This window comes from Rhodamnia argentea, chromosome 10, assembly GCF_020921035.1.
Source record: "Rhodamnia argentea isolate NSW1041297 chromosome 10, ASM2092103v1, whole genome shotgun sequence".
In the NCBI taxonomy this organism is placed as follows: Eukaryota; Viridiplantae; Streptophyta; class Magnoliopsida; order Myrtales; family Myrtaceae; genus Rhodamnia; species Rhodamnia argentea.
The window spans coordinates 5582385-5601301 of record NC_063159.1 but is presented as its reverse complement, the minus strand read 5'-3'; the positions used below and the strand labels follow the sequence as shown (position 1 = coordinate 5601301).

The following is an 18917-nucleotide window of genomic DNA, read 5'->3' as shown; positions in this document are numbered from 1 at the left end:
GTGACTCGTTCATGGGTGAGTGTGTGTGCATCTTGACTATGAAATCCGGTATGAGACGGATTGAGTAGAACGATGGAGGCACATAATCGCACATGTCCGAGTTATCATTGTATTTTGTGTGGTAATTTGGTGGATGAGTTGCATGTGATTGAGATTTCTGCATTGAGGTATGCGATTGATTGATAAGACGTTATGGGCGAGTTAATGTGATGCCTGGCTCGTGACTTGATTGATATGATCGTCACGTCAAGTTTTGTATTATATTATATGTGGCTTCTATCAGATAAGCTCGCATGTGACTGAAAAATTTATACTATAATTATGTTACTACTTAATAGGGGTTCGAAGCGAATCAACGCCCTAGTTGGGCTTAGGTGTTGACTCGTCGAGATTTATATCTCACTCCATCGTGGTTACCATTTTCATATTATAATTAATGGAGCTAGTAGTTCTTTAAGAAGGCGATGAGGATGAGGGTGACATAGTCTTATTTGGAGTAGATACAAAGTTGATCCTACCTCACCCCGAAGTATGGGGCCGATTAGCGTGTCATCTCGGTTGGTCTATGACGTGTCTATAAATGAAATTGGACACTTGGGCTCCAATTCTCGGACACTTGGCCCGCGGTCTCAGCACATGAGCCTGGACACTCGACCAACTTTCCCGGACACGGCCTAGGAAAGGGTAGGATACGGCCCCGGTCGAACCGGCATACAGCCTAGGCTCCCGAGCACATGGGCAGAGTCAAAATAGGGCAGGCCCCTTCTCGGATAGGCCACAGCCCGCACGAAACAGGGCACACCACGAACGTAACAAGGGCAGCGGTGCGCCGAGGCTGAGGGTGTTGTTCTTGGGGTTGAGGGTGTTCGGACAGGTGCTGGGGTGGCTGGACTTCGACCATGGAGGGCTGTAGTGGTTTGAGGTCATCCGAGGAAGCTTGGGCAGCAACAAATAGAAGCAGAACAAAACAGTGGGCGAAAACAGGGGAACCGAGTAGGACACTTCGGTTCGGGACTGTTCTGGGGCTCCAACGGCGTTGCGGCTTTGTGGGGTTGGTGGTAGCGGCTCAAGTGGTCCTCGGTGATCTTCGACAACTCAAGGAAGGCGGCTAGAGGCTCACAAGGGATCGAAATAGCCACCAAGACCAAATAGAAGCGAAACAGGGTAGATTCGGCTTTGGGGTGCTCGGGGAGGCTGCTAAGCTGTCCCGCGACGGTGTACGGTGGCTTGAGAAGGGCGAGGGTGGTGAGGCATCGGGGTGGCCTGCTTGCAAAGAACACCAGAGGAGAGGGAGGAGTAGGCGTCGGTTTCGGGGGGTCTACCGCGAAGACAGAGCGGGGCGAGCAAGGGCTATTTTCAGGGCTCTTCGGGCGGTTGCGGCAAAGGAGGAGGCGACGGTGGTGTGCGGTGGAGTGGTGAGGATGAGAAGGAGGTGGTTGTGGTGTGCGGTGTATTTCAAAGTACATGATCACACATAATGGGGTCAGCCATTACGCAAGATGATTCGTCATTTCCACCTCATAGCGCATCGATCAAAATTCGAATTTTTAGACTGTTTTAAAATAAATCATTGACAATGTATGATAATGCAAGTCAAGGCTCAATCAAAGAGTTGTGGTGCGAAAAAGGCCATCGTAGCGGACCCGATTTGGCCCCATCGACTTTTTACACATCCGTGTAGGACTCTATCTTTGCTTCCGCAACTCATGTGTGCAGCTGAAAAATCTTCTTGGCTACACTTTCACCTGTCGTTGAATTCAATTGCTACTGTCCGATTCAATCCGGTGCGATCAAAATTTGGTTCGACTGAGACCCACCTAAAGGTTAGTCCGTCCTTGCTTTCCCTGATTTTTTTTTTTCCTACGTTTAGGGATAACACCACGTGGTTTAAAAATGCCATGGCATTTCACAACAAGACGTTCCATGAGCTGAAGATAGCGATGTGTGTGGAGAAAAGTATCAGAATCGAAAATTCAAAGGATTGAACTGCCGTTTCGTCTTTCGTATTGGCATATGCATGTCAGGGCAAGGTACGTCTCTGTCGGGCTGTGGCTCATGTGAACGTTTGGCTTTGATTGGACGGAGGAGTTGTCAATATGGGGGCATGTCAAGGTAAGCTGCAAATTACAGATAGAAAATTAGCAACGGTAAATTGACTATAAAGATTTTTTTTTTTTTTTGCATGGCAATTGTGGGATATACAATTGATAACAAATCGTGGCTATATTATCACCTGTAGTGACATCGTCGCCAATTAGAACTTCTAGTCCCCACCAACTTTGGTGGCCTTCGATTCGACAACCACCAAAGTCTATCTACTTCTTAGCGTTTGACAGCAGTGTGCGGTGACCTGTAGTGGCCACTCTGTGTACTCTTTTCTTCCATCTTTCGAACAATTTGATCCCATTTCGAATGCGCCATCTATTTCGTATGAATTCAACTATATGTTCGCGTCTTTCTTTCTTTCCTTTTATATAGGAATGATGTTCACTTTCTTTAACCAATTCCCATCATCCACCAGTGTTAATAACATAGGTTCATTCATTAATACTCAAAACAGCATATAATTACGGGAAAAGCACACTATAAGTGCCATAACTTTTGTAAAGCGTTCACTTGAGTGCCATAACTTTCAAAAATCACTTACTTGAGTGCCATATTGACGTGGACGCCGGAAAAGCCGACGTGACTCCCCGGAAGGCTGACGTGGCACGCCGGAAAGCTGATGCAGTACTCAAGTAAACGATTTTGCTCTGACGTAGCACTCAAGTGAACGATTTTTGAAAGTTATGGCACTTAAGTGTACGTTTTGAAAGTTATGGCATTCAAGTGAACGCCGTACACAAGTCATGGTACTCACGTTGTACTTATCCCTATAATTACTTACTTAGCTCAAGGGGTTGCATTTGCGGCACTTTAAGAATCTTCCCATCTGTCGGCAATGCTAACTTTAAGCTGAGAGAATCGTAAAGACCGCATGAAATAAACAAATAAAGACTCACATTTTTCAATGCGACCAGCCGCAAACCTCTATTATATTATACCCTGGCATGACAAACACATGGACACACGCATGCGAAGCAAAAGCCAATGAAAATACTTAACAGGCAACAACAAAAAAGTTCACCAAGATTGCGCCTTGATTCAATCCCTCTGCCTCTTTGTCTTTCCCTTTTCCATCATGGCGTGTCCAAATCTCTGCAATTACTTTGTTAATTGAGAGATTAAGTGATGGGAGGGAAGTTTTTGAGAAGGCATGTTACTTTTATTTCAACGTGTTGCTAGAAAAATCTGCTCGTGGAACCACAAGAAAAAATTCCATCGTTTGCGTAGATATTTGGATACAAATTGTTGTTGGTAATGAAAATATTTTTCGTTGACTAATTATTTCAAGTGATTCATACGATCGTATTTAGGAAAATATTTTCGATATCACTCGTTTTTTCGCAAAACAGATGGAGCTTAAGGTAGACGTGGCCGGTTCCGATTCATAGGCCCAATAGCTCTTTTCCTCCGGGCCTCCTCCCTTTTTTTTTTTTAACGGGTTGGAACCGGCCCGGAACCGGCAGTTTCGGGCCGGTTCCGAGAATTTAGAAACCGGAACCGGCCCTTGAGGACTGGTTCCGGTTCCGGGTTGGAACCGTGGGCCTGGTCAACAGGCCGGTTCCGGGCCCACGGTTCCTTGGGCCATGTCTAGCTTAAGGCTTGATTTTGTTACTCTTACAGCGAGGAATTGAACTTGATGGGCAAGATCAAATGCTAAATCAATTTGTTTAATATAACTGAGGATTATGCAGCTGGAGATAGTTGACGCAACTGAGCTGTCTGGCATGTGGGGGAAGGAGCTTGGATATTAGCTTAAAATGGCTGACCCCGCACTCCATGTCCAGTGTCCACTCTCTTTCTCTCTCTCTCTCTCTCTCTCTAAACCCACCAAGAAGAAGATAATGGAAGCGTGAAAGTGCGTTTCTCAGAAGCGCAGCACCATCATCATCATCATCACCGAGTGAGTGTGGTTCTCAGCTTTCAACTACTGCATGATAACTGTGAAAATGGGGTCGTGACGATTCATCCATGCCAATTTGTTCGGCATCTCCTGGAAGCAGAAGCCACTATATACTCACACTCTAGAGAAGACGAGGACGAGGAGGAAGAAGAAGAGGAGGGGGTGGAGAGTCGGGACAGATGCCGTGCGTGTACATCTCGACCAACGTCTGCCTCGATGGGCTCGACCTCGACCCCATCTTCTCCGATGCCACTAAAGCCGTCGCCGCCATCATCGGCAGACCCGAGAACGTATTCTCTCTCTCTCTCTGATCAATAAGCGCGACACTGTTTTTTCGGGGCGCATCAGTTCAATTAGTGTGGTTTATAGATTGAAGGAGGTTCCAATCTGAATGACCGAAATCTGGATTAGCTCCTAATTATTCGAAACATGTTGGAAACTTGCATCATTCGTAACCTGACTGCATTCCCTGAATGAAGCAAGCCTGGTCCACATGCACTCATTTCTTTGGCTCCAAGGAATGTAAATATTTCTTAAGTTCGAAGTAAAGTCGATTACGAATTACGGTTATATTGAAAACAGCTCAAAAAGAGCAGTAAACTGAGTTTGGATGCTTTTCTTGGACACACAGTTTGTGATGGTCATCCTGAAGGGGTCCTTGGCGATATCGTTCGGGGGCAACAAAGAGCCGGCTGCTTACACGGAGATAGTGGCGATGGGCGGCATCAACACACAAGTGAAGAGGAAGCTGATCGCGACTTTGGGGGACATCCTCCACAAGAGGCTCTCGATTCTGCCCGCCAGGTTCTTCCTCAAGGTCTACGACACCACGGCGCAAGCCATCCCGAAATTGTAACCTTAATATATATATTTGTACTGATTAATGATCAAGACGTTATCTTCTTTCCGATTTCCTATGTTGTATTGTTCACGGGTTCCAACAAACGGAGCTAATCGATGGGATTTTCGAGTGATAAACTTATTTTTTGGGAGGTGCAAAGGAGTTTAGCTTGTGATCTTCTGTGTGTCCAGTGTGACTAGCTTTTGCACTGCCCAAAAGTGGAAACTGACGAGGAGAAAACAACGAAGCAAGATTCATCCTACGAAAGCAGAGGTTCCAAAAAGCTGGTGGAGAGAGTCATATGAGGCGTGTACCAACTAGCGAGACAAACAAGAAAGTTAAACGCAAGAGATTAATTAGTCAAGCAATTGGCAATGATGCTTGGCGGGGAAGATAAGATCTCTAGGTCTTGTGATTGAACCCCGCAAAGAAAATCTCACTGTCGTTCGCGATTAAATGACGCAGCGGTTCTTCCGAATGAAGATAACGAACGTCGCCCCGGATTTTCACTCGTTTACAACATTGCAAATGTGCACATTCGATTGTAATACGTTTAATCGGAACGACTCAAGTACGTTTCCCTGAAAAGAGAGTCGAAGGAAAATCCTGACCTCAAAAACCAGATACCTCCAGCATCATAACCCTGATCCAAACCTGTCCACCACCACCCATTTTCTATCTAGGCAGCAACGACGACCTTAGTGTCGAGGTCGCGGGGCCACATAGCTTCTCGACCTAAGTTGATCGTGACCCGCTACGACCTCGCCAAGGTGTCCATGGTCTTGCAACCCCAGAAACGAGGATGCAAAGGCCATGGTAACCATGTCTTGAGATCATCCCTGAGTAGAAAGAGAAACGCAGGCAGGGCCACCGGAGAAGCAAGGTGACCGAGTGGCTTGGCGGCCATAGCGGCAGGTAGCGACAATGGCAGCGAGATGCAATTACAACTGTCCTGTGGTTAGAGTTTTGTGAACTAGGATTAATTGGTAGTAGAGAAGAACAACTTTCCAGGCAAGGACAGCCTGGTTTGAGCCTATTTAGATATATGGCTACTGCTCTGCTCTGTTTTAAGTTCTTTGGTAGGTTTTGAGGAGCTTCCTTTAGCTTTCTCACATGATTGTTTCCAAGTTTTTCGTCCAATCTGCGAGATTTCACTTCAAATCAAATTAGTCACGAATTTAAGTTCGAAAAAAATCTCAACTTTGGGTAACCTTCTCTGAGTTTTGTGTTGCATTCAAAGTTGGAACCAGGGCGAGAATTCGACCTGGGGTTTCGCCGATTTTTCGAGCTTTGGTGATTATGCAGCAATGGATGGAAGTTAGCGCGATGCTATCCAAAGAGGCTCGGGCGAGAAGGCATCGACTCTGCTCTGCTGAACGTCGTAAAATTTGATTGACTTTGTTTGATGGCTTCGCCGTGAAATGGTGGTCGATCTGATCATGGGCCTGGACTTTCCAGGCTCATGGCCGCTCACCATGGAGCTCGACCTCATACCCGGAGCTTAGGGTAGCCTTGGCCGCTCGAGTTTCAATCTCAGCCTCAAGCTCATGACTATGGTGCCCCCAAGCTTCGAACTCTCGACGCTCGCATGGACACTAGACGTTCAATATGGAGTGTCGAAGCTGCCATATCCATGGAGTTCGAGCTTAAGCCCAAAGTTGCTAGCTCGAATTCGCGGAATAGCCATGGCCACTTGAGCACGAGGTCGGGGACCGTGGTAGCATATCTCGAGCTTATGGCCATGGCCACCTGGGCTTCGACATCTTGCCGGCATGGTGTCACTCGAGCTCAAGCTCACGGAACCCATGGCCGTCGAAGCTTCGGACGTGTGGCTATGGATGCTAAAAGGTTGTAATTAACTACAGGTTAAAGGTTGACGTAAATTCAAATTTAAGGGGCATGCCTTCATCTCCCTTTCTAGAAGGTTCTACGCACGTGTCAGGTTGGTAATAAAATCGATCTCTTTCAGGCTCCATGTGGGTCGGGTCTAGTCCCAACCATCGAGCCTACGCTCCTCTAGCGGTCTAACATAATCTAGCCGAGTAAAGGCCGGTGCTAGTCAATCTATTGTCCGATGCGAATGAGAAAACTCGAAAAACAAAAAAAATTAAAGATTAATATTATAAGAAATTTCAAACTAACACCTTTACGATAGATTGAAATCAAATTAATTTTTTAACCATAAAAAATCTTAAACCGAAACAATTGTAACAAATTTACCCCAAATTAATTTTTTAACTATCAAAAATCCTAAACGGGTATATCTTTGACAAATTTACTCTAAATTGGTGTACGTGTAATAAATTTAAACTCCGTTAATTTTCGTTAAATTTTATTATCAAATTGCTGATTTGCACGACACATGCCAATTGTTAGATATATACGTTTAGGTTTCTTATCCCCTATTTATCACATAAGTATCAATTTGAAATTTTTCGTGGTATTAATCCAATTTAACAGAAAGTAATGGATGGTAAATTTGTCACATACGTATTAATTTTGGAGTTTTTTATGGTCAAAATAATTAGCTTATGAAAAATTTGTCACATATGTGGTGGTCAAAATAATTAATTTATAGTAAATTTATCATAGATATATCTGTTTGAGATTTTTGATGGTTGAAAAAATTATTTAAAGTAAATTTGTCATAAGTGTATCAATTAAGGATTTTTTATGGTTAAAAAATTAATTTAAGATAAATTTATTATAAATATACTAATTAAAAGTTTTTCGTACCTTAATATGAACAAAATAAGTAATATTATTGCATTTAGCTTATAGCTTGAATTACATTGAATTACGATTTCTATTGCTGACAGTCTGAGAAAGAGCACATACATTATCCGACGGACAGACGCCGACAGTGTCCGCAGCTCTCTGAATCGATCGGCCATGGACGACCTCCCCCTCCAGAAGATCGCCATCTCCGGCCCCACTCTCTCCTCCCTCCTCCAGCGCGTCTCCTCCTCCCCGGCCGACGCCGACGGCCTCCTCTTCGGCCACATCTCCCCCGTCGCCCCCTCCACCCTCTCCGACGACCCCTCCTCCGCCGCCACCGCCGCCTCCACTTCCAACTCCGCCGCCCTCGTCGCCACCGTCACCTCCTTCCTCTGCCCCGGCTGCCCGCTCTCCTTCTTCGACTCCCTCGGCCGCCTCCTCTTCCCCTCCCTCCTCCACCACTCCCAGCACCGCCTCATCGGCTGGTTCTCCTCCCGCCGCCGGTCCCGCCTCCAGCCCTCCATGCGCGACTTCAACGTCGCCGCCTCCCTCTCCTCCGACCCCTCCCTCTCCTTCCCGATCGACGCCTCCGACGGCTTCTCGCCTCGCGTCTTCGTTCTCTTCTCCACTCCGCCCCTCGACTCCGCGATCCACACCCACGAGTACCGCGCCTTCCAGTTCCGCACCGCCGCGGACACCTTCGAGCCGAGGTCGATCGACGTCGTCAACATCGGGCCCGGGTTCCGAGGGCACTACGGGAATTTCAGCCCGAACTCGTCGTTCCCGTGGTTGGCCTGCGATTCGAGGGGATCGTCGATGATGCAGGAGGACGGTAAGGAAGAGCGCTTGAGTGAGATACGGCAGGTTGCGAAGAACCAGAACGAGATTGATTTGATTGAGCACTTGAGTGAGATGAGGCAGGCCGCGAAGTACCAGAATGACATTGATTTGGTCGCCGAGGGTTTTCCGATCGCGAAATTGGGCAGACTAATGGGGCCGGAAGCCAGTAGCTACACTGCTGGGTTGGAGGAGATGTATGAGAAGATGTTGACGAAGATCGACAGCTTGGCCAGGCTCGTTGAGAACAGCTCTGCTCAGGTCCTTCAGATGGTGAGCTCCCTGTGTCTGCATTGGTGCTTCTCAAGTTCTGCTTTTGTTTAGGAAGGTTAATGATGGATGATGAAGTAAATGTTTTAGTATGAAGTCATTGCGCGTACATTGCATTAGTCCTATTTCTCTTGCTTGAGGAAATGTAGTGGTGCTAGTTTAGTGTGTGGTTAAAGAGGTTATTGCACTCCACATTACCGTGGTGAATCTCCTTTTTCACACTTGTTTTTATCATCATCGAAGGTAGAATCTTGGGATCTGTGGTTACTGGAATACTTCCATGTTTCTTCAGGCTTCTCATGTTGGTCAATCTGAATCAGTTTTCTGTTATGTGCTAACTTGGTATGAGCTTGTGTTGCATTCGTGGTTAGGAGCAACATAATTCAAAGTTGAGGGCGGAAATTGCTGGGATCAAGAGGGTTGTCAATTGCTAGCGGTAAGTGCCGTTCTCTTGTATCTGGATAAGTTTTGATTGTCTGGTTTTTGCCCCCTATGAATATGTGACATGTTGGTTCTTAATTGACCCTCCCCAAGTCATTAACTGTATTAAGATACTATCGTCTCTCATGAAGTCATCACCCTACTCTGGGTTTAAATGAAAACTTAGTAATGTGTTCGTTTAACTTTCGATTCAGTTTATGCATCTGCATAATTCCCAAGGTGTCGAAAGAGGAGAAAAAGAAAAAGAGAAGATGACTGGAGAGGAATGATCTTGTACTTCCCTTAAAGAAGTGATAAAATTATTTTTGTCCCAATGCCATCTTGTAGCTCACTAGAGTAAGCAATATGAGGGCTGCTATGCCCTTGCTAAACATATGGAGATTGTCAATGGAACGTGCAATGGGATACTTGGCTGCAGTAGGTTCGACCTTTTCATGTATGTAGAATGTTGGTTGCAATGGCTTGAGGTTTTAACGTTTGTGAATCTGAAGTTCAATAATCTCTGAGTTTGTGCCTTATTTATTTATTTTTTTTAACTTTTTTCCAACGAAATGTCACTTGACTCCTAGAGTAGTAGTGGATTGAGTTTTGGGGAGCTTATATTTGGATAATACAGTGTGTACGAGAGTAGTACTCTAAGCATCTCCTTTTTTGGGTATTGAGTACTTTGGTTGAAGGAAGTATACACTAGCACAATGTTGTGCCTGCGAGTTTAGGGTTTACTGATCGTGATCACTGGTGAGGCTTGTGACCATCTTTTCTTCTGGTGTCTTCTTTAGGTGCACATGCTTGTGCATGGTATAGTAACAGATGTCTTTCCATTAAGGAGGTATCGGACCTGTTGTGATTGGCAATAAATATAAAAGTGTTGATCCTAATTCTTCAATAAAAGTTGTGTTATAAACTTTTTTGTACTGGGCAGTAGAGTCGAAATCACCCCTTTGGTTATGGGTCTTACTTGGGCAAAACACAAAATAGATTATCATGTTAATTGCTGGTTTAAGGACTGGAACTGACCTGGAATTTAAGGGAAAAAAGTAATGATGTATGCTGGGGATGGGATGATCATACATTGACTTCTGATTAAGCATCTGGTGAGTGACTGAGTTATGCCAATAATTTGGCTTCCTTAATGAGCGGTTCCAGGTCTCATTTATTAGGTTATGGCTAAATATCGAGAAAACAGTTAATGCTGCTGGCAAGTATCTTTTTTTTTTGGGTTGAAGTTGAGAACTTCCGGGAATTAGTAGGTTTAGTATTCCCTACTAGTTTTTCTGAAGCGCTGTGATATGTGTATGTGACTATAATTTATGCTATTTACAACTGGCCAAGTGCCTTCCTGAATCTGGAAGACAGTGTATGCTTCAAAGCTGTGGCTCTTGACCTTTACCCCATGAAAATCTTCCTTAAAGAAACAATTCATTGTAGTCAATTCATGAGTAGATAGCTTGTTCTGCTTTTCACATAATTACCACGTCTAAATGATGTGAAAATCCACACATCACTCAGAGACATACTCCAACTGCATATTTTCATGCTTTTGCATATTTAGCGGCATGAGGCTGCCTGTTCTAAGATTATCATTTATGATGACATATATTCATGCTGTGACACATGTTCGTCCTAATTTTTTGTCTTGGATTTCTTCTTGGACATCGCAGTAGAGAGAAGTGCTTGATGTTGCTAATGTGTCAAAGGTGGCAGAGAAAGGTTTTGAAGACCCCCTTGCGACCATTTAGTGGCAGAAGAGTGTGATGCATTAATAAATTTACAGGGGATTTGAAGCTAGGTGGATGATCGATGGGGAGGTGATGCGATTGATACTATATTCAATTAATCGTTTTTGGGAGAGGATTCAGCAACCTCCATATCGGAAATGCGATGATGACTTCGTATTTTTTCCGCATTTCGCTTCGGTAGACGTTTGGGTCTATTGTATCTTCTGGGAATTGATTAACTATGACCCTCCCCGATTATGATAAAGTGGTTGAAGATGATTTTCATACCGCAAGGGTGTTTGCAGTAACTCTTTCCCCTTGGGCACACATCCTATCAGCATTCTTCTTGTGCTTGTTGGGCACATTCTTGCGTCCGGTGCTCCCACTGACTGGGTAAGATGATTGAAGGCACTGTGTGGTTCAACATTTGGCTAAGGGATTTTGAGAAAATGCAAATACCTTTGAGCTAAAGGTCTTTTTCAAAATGTAAGTAGTGTTTGGTAAAATGTATTTTAAAAATACATTTAGAAAGCAACTTTGATGTAAATGTTGTTTGGTGAAAAATGAACTTTGTAAAATTTTTTTTTTTTTGAAAAAAAGGCAGCGGCGGCGATCGGCGGCCGGCGACCGGTGGTGGCGCCGATCGGCGGCCGGCGGCCAATAGGCGATGGCAGTGGGCGGCGGCGGCAAGTGAATGTGATAAAATTAAAATAAAAAAAAAAATTAGTTGCATTTCGCAAAAATCCTTTAACTCAACGTACCTTGGGCTAAAGGACTTTGGAGAGCATTTGAGATGTAATTGCGTTTTTCCAAAGTGAACCAAAAAATGAATCAAATAACATTTACATTTGGCCAAGGGACTTTGGAGTCCCAATGCTTATTTGAAATGCTGAACCAAACAAGGTCGAAAGCATGAATCTTCGTCTGCTAACAGGAGAGAGGCATATCTGTTGAGTGAACATTACTGCTACTTCACGGTCTGAAAGTAGAAGATTACCCTTCTTGCCCTCTCTTCAGGCATGTCAATATACTTAAAATGATTATATAATGGCTCCCCTTCGGTGAATCTTGAGTAACCCAGAATCAAAGTAGAACATGCAAGAATATATGAATATCATCAGACGTTCCAACTCATGCGGCTTCATCACTTCAAGATGACTACAATTACATTCATTGTCTATTGCGCGAGGACGGTAACTACATCAAGCAAAAGATTCAATTACCGGTCAGAAAACTAATGCAACGTCGAATGAAAAAAATAACCAACTTCGGAGATACGAGCAGAACTCCAGATGCGCCATCCAGAGAGCTCATGGTAAAAGAGGGGAAGATAAATAAAACACTTCGATTTGACAATTTGGAAGCCATCAATGTTATGTGCAGCAGTTGGTGTGGTTTAGGAATGATATATAGATGAACCAGTGAGAACTGTATGACTGTGTGCATCAGTGAGAACCAGTTGGTGAGAACCGTATGACCAAGGCGCCAAGAGGGCCGGCCAGCCACTGCCGTCAAAACTAAGGTTCTTCCATCTCAACGTTTATTTCTGGTAGCTTGATTTCTGTTTTGGTGCCGGCATTTCTCCAATTAGCTGTTAATGGCGATAAAAGCCAAGAGTGAACTACTACCGAGTGGAAGTATCATGCTTCTCGGGAACTCTGTTCGGTTATGTATATGTCCTTTGTGGCGCTTGCTATAAGCACGCGAGAAAAGCAATCACGTGCAAACTCGATTTGATATCAGTCGTTTCCTTGTTCTGCCTCAGACCAAATCCTTTCCCATGGTCCACCTTTTGTTCCTAATCTGGAATCATATCACTAATTGTCAGAGAGAGGCATGACTATCAAATAAATTTTGGAGTCCTAGTAGCCAGCTCTCAATGCGGCGCTAATAAATCCAATTGACTATCGCTACATAATCTATCACAAGGACATCTCATGGAGTCGCCTATCCTTTCAGTTTCACATACGATGAACATTCTGAGATATTCTATTAGACGAAAGCTCATTTTATTAGCTTCTTAATCAAAATGCTCTAGATGTGCTTATGTGTGCGCGTCAGGGTAATCTCAAGGTTCAACTTTGTTTGTAGAACTGACGAGCCATAAAGCTTAGTCAAAACCAGTTTACCTCCAAATGCCAGCCACTACCCGCAATGTCATGAAGAGAAACAACCCTGTCCAAACGCCAGCAAGACCAAACGTGGGAGCTGTTGCCAGCAAGAAAGCGGAAGAAACTATCCCAACAAAGACCTATTTAGTGCAGCAATGGAGGACGTCAGAAATTTCGAAGCTGTTGTAGTTTTGAATAAATGTAGAGTGAGCGAAGAGTCACCATGGAATAGGCAGCATATCCGAAATCCGAAACCCCATAGTAGAGCCCATCAATAACGAATGCCACAGCGTTCATTGGTTGAGATCCAGCAACAAACTGCAAAATATCAGTGTGAGCTACCTAGCAGCATCATGTCTACAATATCGAAAAGTCAGCTAAAGGACAGTCTGCATTACATGCGTCCGTTTTCCTTCTCTTTTTGAAATTTTTGAGAAGACAACAAGTATTATGAAGTCTGAGAAAATCCTCTTAAAGTATAAGGAGTGCTCTGGTGCAAGGCTCCTAGACTGCAGGATGTGAAAGGATTGGTATAAATGCAGACTTATCATGCATGGAAGGGAAGCTGTTTCTAACACTCGAATCCATGACGGCCAAGACAATGGAGAAAGCTAATGGTTTTGCCAAGAGTCACTATTTCAAAATTTGTTATCCAGCTGAGAAAAGAAAAATCTAGAAGACGCTCAGAAGCAGATGCGGATAGCGTAAACCATTTAAAAAAGAAATGGAAATGTTCAGCTTCTTACCGCTTTCTGCTTGAGTTTGGTTTAGTTTGGGTATGAAATCACCTCACATGTAGTTAAACATTTGCTCCTACTCCCAAACCCTTCCAAAAAAAATGATGAACATGTGCATTTTGGCGAACATGTGCATTCTGGCATTTTCTTACCCAGAACCAGAAAACAAAAAAGTCCAATTAAAGACCGTTAGGCGTTAGCATAGGCACTCTCTTACCAGAATACCCGCCCCGGCAATTTCCAGAACTTCAGAATCCGTGCTGAATAATCTTGAAAAGGCTCCAAACCCAGCAAAAAGAATGACAGCTAGAGCAACACCGGTGGCCACACCAATCTGTTCAAAAGTTGAAAGCACAAAGTAAGGTGGGAACACAGTGCTCTCTATTTCCTTGGAACAACAATCAAGAAATTGATCTTTTTCACATTAGCATAACAACATGCTGAAGCAACAATTACCTGAAGAACCATGTATACCACTTCACGTGCTTGCCCATAGTCTCCTTGGGAGTAACCACGGGCAAGAAGAGCCTGTGAGAAAAAGTCGAGCAATTTAAAGAGAACCTGAGGTGCAGTCATGTGCAGACGCTAGCTTAACGATGAAACTTCTGGAGGTGCACGAAGCACCAATATTATCCTTTGCGATATCAGAAAGTTGCAAGAGACATTATAGTCAATTGTGAATCTATCCCAAATATGAATTTCCATGTTGGTATTTTACCTGAACTGCAAGAATATAGAGTATTTCTTGCTCTACAGAGTGATTCCTAAAAGGATAAATAAGTCAGGGTTTTAGGCTATTTGACAGTTTCTTCATAGAATACTTTGTAAATTGCTTAACAAAGACAGCAAACGAGTAGAAAGGCAACTCCATGACAAGGGAGAACTCATAAAACGGTTTGCTCGTCGATCTTGCTGAGCTAATCTATGACAAGTTACAGAACAGAAAGAGCTGATTAGGTACCTGGCCAGCAATTGCCAGAGCATCAGTAAGCAAAGATACAGTCAACCATACTTCCGTGCAGATCTGATAACCAGCCATAGGTATAGGGCCCCTCCTAGCAGCCATTGATGTTGCCAAAGTCATAGTAATGAGAACTGCTAAGGTTCTGCCAATAAGAAGGCCACCTGAAGATACAAGAAGCCTCACTTTAGAAGAAACTGGCTTTGCAACAAGCCGCAGTTACGCATCATGGCCTAAAAAATTCAATCTGCCTTTTGAACCTTAGTCTTGTCATGGACTGAAAAATGTATTCATAAGTGGACTTTCTGATTTTGTGCCTCACTTAGGGTTCTTTCCAGAGCTACTTGCCAGACGGAAATTAGGACAACATAAAGTTCTGGCAATTCTGGAGAAATTAGATTCTAAATTTGCCCTTAATTGGTTCAATAATTTACTCACCATATAGATGCAACAGATGATGAAGGTGCAAAATAGAACTAAAATAAAACAGGTTTCCCTAATAAGAGTCATACCTGATTTCAGATATTGGATGATTTTTCTCCCATCAAAATTTGGAGAGATCAGTAATACTTCATCATTAAGCTTCCATAGCAGTATTAAAGCTATCAAATATCTGTCATATAGAAGGCAAACAAATTTAAAACCATTTAGAGGACAAAGAAATTGCAGCAAATCACGGTATCAAAAAATCACAATACTCTGCAAATAGATATGATTTTGTTAAATTTACCACAGTATTGACATACTCAGAAATCACTGTTGCTGTTGCGGCACCACTAATGCCGAGATCAAAAAGAAATATCAAAATTGGATCCAGAAATGCGTTCAGTAAGTTGCCAGCCACTGCAGTTCAAAAAAAAAAAAAACATATTGTCAAAAACTATGCCAGGAAAAGAACCATAATATCATCATGTGGACAGAAAATTGTTTTCCTTTGTGACAATTCCCAACATCATCTGACTATGAACTCAGGCATCTCTTTAAGGACAAGCATCTCATAGTGTTTCAAAAGCCAATCAGCCAATGACCAGAAATTAGCATAAAAAGTAGCGATTAGGCAAACCAAGCCAATTTCAGTTTAGTTCATGTAAAGCTGCTGAATCCGTTAAAAGATAGAATAGAAATGAGCCTGTCTGTCTGCAACTGGACTTATTAAGTGGACATAATATTATATAGATTGAACCTAAAATATAACATTTACACTACTAAGATAAAATTTGATTATCAATGTTCTTATTCATATTTTTACATATATGTAAGATTACTGCGGATCATAACGATTTACGCGAAGCCATCAAGGCTAGTTAAGAGGCATCATTGCAACAGTATACTAGTTTACCAGAGGCATCTGCTGGCAGCCAGAACAGACACAGAAAGAAGCAGCTGAAGTTGTCAAGTCTTAAATCAAAAGCATAGTAAGTGACAAAGAGAATTTCGATCACATCAATTCGCCATAAAAAGAAAATTGCATGTTTTCATTTTACCAAAAAATCTAGTTTTTCCAAGGGGAAAACTACTTTGTAAGTCCTTGATGGTTCTGTGAAAACGTTACTTGTCCTTTTGTAAGTTCACTGATTCTCACGTACCTTGACATTGTCTTGTTCCCTTTAGGACATCAATTAAGTTACATACTTCCACAGAGAAGATCACTCTCTTTGTGAGAAAGTTCTAGAATATTATATTATTTAACGGTCTTCTTCATAATTATTCACTGCCAATCTTCGTTTAACAATGAATCTGATTAATTAGAGTTCTACACTATAATATCCTAGAAAGAGATCCTGTTTCTTCATAGTGTTAAAGCTAGAAGATCCTATTTCCAAGAATGAGATTCCCACATTCATTGGTGAAGGAAATCATAATATTCCATCACTAATTTTCAACTGAACTCATTGTGGTACATACCTATCGCATATAGAGGTGTCTTTGTGTCCTTAAATCCACGAAAAGCACCTTGTGCAGCAAGTGCTACTACAATTGCTGGTGCACCAAAAGCTCTCATATATAAGAACTGTTCAGCTGGTATTCTAATTGGCGAATCCTGCAGATGAGAGAACCTCAGTGAACGCCAAAAAGATATTACAGAATTGTCACTAAGATTGTAAAGAAAAATCTATATCAGATAGTATGCAGATGTTTCAAACAAAGTGCCCTCCAATCCTTTCCTGTTACAACAAAACTGAGGTGCCTAATTTTAACGTAATTTTCAATTTATGCCCTATGAGTCCAGGACACTCCTCGGCAGAGAGGTAAATATCTGTAGAGCGCCTCCCCCAGTAAATGCCATTACATGGAAAAATGATAAAAATAAGAGAATTAAATGATGATCATTTTCTCATAAAGTGAGGTGCCAAGTGTCTAAGCAGGCCTCTTGTGGCCTTCTGCAAGTAACAAGATAAACTTTTAATAAGCACAAACGAGGGCCATAGTGGAGCTCTTGTCATGATTTGTCTATGACAGACTAGACTAAGCATGGAGAAACTGGACTAATCAATTAACTTCATACTTGGAAAAGGCAGACATACAACAGATATGCCCATCAAATTGATCCAGAAACCTGAGCCAGCTGAAAGTGCAACACTTTCGGCAATCCCAATGCCAGTAGCCAATGCTAATGAAGTGGATAGTGATGGAAGAAGCTTCTTTGTTTGTTGCTCCTCGGCAAAACCTAGATAAAATCAATAAAGCAGGAAAAATTAGAGGACAATAGCTGGAGCAACAATAGTAACCCTGTCCTAAAGTATCATAAATAAGAATAGATAAATTACCATCACCGAGTCGATGATAATCATCACTGCTCTTATCTGACATGGCTTGCTCTTCAGCTACAAACGACGTGGTAATGTTGAGCAAGGGAACATTAAATAATTTTGAAACCAGATTGAACACAGAAACTGACACTCCAACTGCTGCCAGTTCCGATGATCCTGAACAGAGAAAAATGACCAAGAGTAAGAAATAATCCTCAAGTAGTCAATGAGTTTCACTCACAATACACGATGCCGATTCTTCATTCTAACAAGCACCGAGGCTGTGACATTCAACCATTTATTTGTCCGAGTAAATTAGTAAAATTTCACCACTGGCAGCCAATTTACAGTTTTCATAAGCTGATATCTCTACCTGAAAGCGATGACATTATCATTGCAAAGCATTATTACATCATAACCATGAACATCTTTTCCAGCATTTTGTGAGAACTGCTGCCAAATAACTTTCAAACAAGCAAGTAACGATCCAAACTAGACTTTGCACAATTCATTAAGTTCAAGAGTTACCTATGTGACCAACAAAAGCACTGTCCACCAAAGACGCAATTGGGTCAGCAGCCAAAGCCAGAGCAGCTGGTAAAGCAATGGACAAAATCTCCAACCCGATTTCGCTGAACCTAAATCCATCCCTGCACACTCCCAAACAAGCACTCGAAAATCACGTATGTAACTCAATATTCAACTCCAACCACTCGGGAGCAGACGCTTCGTACCTCGAACTTTCGAAAACACGATCAACCCAATTCAGCGGCTTCGGAGTTGCGCCTCGGGCCTTCTCAACCTCCGCACGAGGTTCGGCCGGCCTTGGCTCGGACGGCGACCTTCGAACCGCAGCCGCACTTCGCTTGACATCGGACGACTCCGGGACGGCCTTGGAACGGGCGGAGCAGCGGGCTCTGCAGCGGCTCCGAGGCGCGGAGGAGGAAGGGCTCGAGTGGAGGTGGCTCACGGAGGAGAGGAAGCGATGGGGCGAGAGCGCGATCGCCATTGGAGAAGCAAAGCGCAACGTGTCGCGTCAACGTATACGCGGAACCACCATGAATGAATGCGGCTTGCAGTCACAGGACAGCTGAGTTAATGAACGTCGGATCTTCCCCGTGGAAGCCATGGAAGAGGGAAAAGAGAGAATATCTTCGAGGCTTGTGAACTTGTGGACTGTCGATGAAGCACGTGTTGGATGCGAAGGTTCCGATTCCTATTCGACATACTGTACGACCTTTCTTGTACCACAATGTTCGTTTGTACCAGAATGTTCCCGTAAAAAATCTATCTTAATTCGAAAGCAGCAGTACCGTCAAAATTTTCAAATCCGTACACTTGCGTTACATTTATCTCAACCTTTATAAAAAAAAATTAACTTTTGTGTCGGAAAAAATCTCAAATTATTCATTCATTAGCTTCCGCCGGACCAGAAATCACACGTGACAAACAACTCAAATGATAAGGATATGACGTGAATTTGGCTTGAAAATTTGAAAACTCTATTCGGGCGTGCGTCATACTTTC

The 18917-nt window shown here is 43.1% G+C and overlaps 3 protein-coding genes across 11 annotated transcripts; 2 read left to right on the top strand and 1 right to left on the bottom strand.

The window, feature by feature from the left end:
* The first annotated feature begins 1404 nt into the window (after positions 1–1404).
* On the top strand, positions 1405–5065 carry LOC115749274 (macrophage migration inhibitory factor homolog). 2 transcript variants are annotated; one of them, XM_030686013.2, is made up of 3 exons: positions 1405–1435; positions 4155–4296; positions 4638–5065. In XM_030686013.2, exons 2-3 carry the CDS (start codon positions 4186–4188, stop codon positions 4860–4862), a joined length of 336 nt encoding a protein of 111 aa, XP_030541873.1. In that variant the 5' UTR covers positions 1405–1435; positions 4155–4185; the 3' UTR covers positions 4863–5065. The 2 variants fall into 2 exon arrangements, with proteins under 2 accessions (XP_030541873.1, XP_030541874.1); XM_030686014.2 differs by lacking the exon at positions 1405–1435 and adding an exon at positions 2930–2934.
* LOC115749273 lies at positions 3888–11113 on the top strand. Of its 8 annotated transcripts, none has more exons than XR_007196750.1 (4): positions 3888–3928; positions 7725–8675; positions 8965–9106; positions 10798–11113. XR_007196750.1 is itself a non-coding variant. In XM_048271559.1 (4 exons), the coding sequence occupies exons 2-3, from the start codon at positions 7740–7742 to the stop codon at positions 9104–9106; spliced, it is 999 nt and encodes a 332-aa protein (XP_048127516.1). In that variant the 5' UTR covers positions 3888–3928; positions 7725–7739; the 3' UTR covers positions 10798–11113. The 8 variants fall into 8 exon arrangements, 3 of the variants coding, with proteins under 3 accessions (XP_048127516.1, XP_048127515.1, XP_048127513.1); XR_007196749.1 differs by having other exon boundaries at positions 8965–9108; positions 10778–11113; XR_007196746.1 differs by having other exon boundaries at positions 8965–9108; positions 10775–11113.
* Positions 11114–11914: 801 nt separating this feature from the next.
* On the bottom strand, positions 11915–18589 carry LOC115749282 (protein DETOXIFICATION 44, chloroplastic). The gene is made up of 14 exons (XM_030686025.2): positions 18125–18589; positions 17919–18040; positions 17409–17567; positions 17166–17308; positions 16546–16681; positions 15387–15483; positions 15153–15253; positions 14641–14804; positions 14136–14207; positions 13897–14013; positions 13165–13260; positions 12961–13082; positions 12310–12634; positions 11915–12267 (listed from the first exon to the last, which is right to left on the bottom strand). Exons 1-13 carry the CDS (start codon positions 18397–18399, stop codon positions 12571–12573), a joined length of 1668 nt encoding a protein of 555 aa, XP_030541885.1. The 5' UTR covers positions 18400–18589; the 3' UTR covers positions 11915–12267; positions 12310–12570.
* Between the last annotated feature and the right edge of the window lie 328 nt (positions 18590–18917).

Excerpts from the sequence above, each read along its gene's own strand:
- LOC115749274 (XM_030686013.2), top strand. The coding sequence starts at position 4,186 with ATGCCGTGCGTGTACATCTCGACCAACGTCTGCCTCGATGGGCTCGAC. Across the intron at positions 4,297-4,637 it reads TCATCGGCAGACCCGAGAAC|TTTGTGATGGTCATCCTGAA; the intron begins GTATTCTCTCTC and ends TTGGACACACAG.
- LOC115749273 (XM_048271559.1), top strand. The coding sequence starts at position 7,740 with ATGGACGACCTCCCCCTCCAGAAGATCGCCATCTCCGGCCCCACTCTC. Across the intron at positions 8,676-9,043 it reads CTGCTCAGGTCCTTCAGATG|GAGCAACATAATTCAAAGTT; the intron begins GTGAGCTCCCTG and ends ATTCGTGGTTAG.
- LOC115749282 (XM_030686025.2), bottom strand. The coding sequence starts at position 18,399 with ATGGCGATCGCGCTCTCGCCCCATCGCTTCCTCTCCTCCGTGAGCCAC. Across the intron at positions 13,261-13,896 it reads TTGCCGGGGCGGGTATTCTG|TTTGTTGCTGGATCTCAACC; the intron begins GTAAGAGAGTGC and ends GATATTTTGCAG. Across the intron at positions 13,083-13,164 it reads GATATGCTGCCTATTCCATG|GTCTTTGTTGGGATAGTTTC; the intron begins GTGACTCTTCGC and ends TGCACTAAATAG.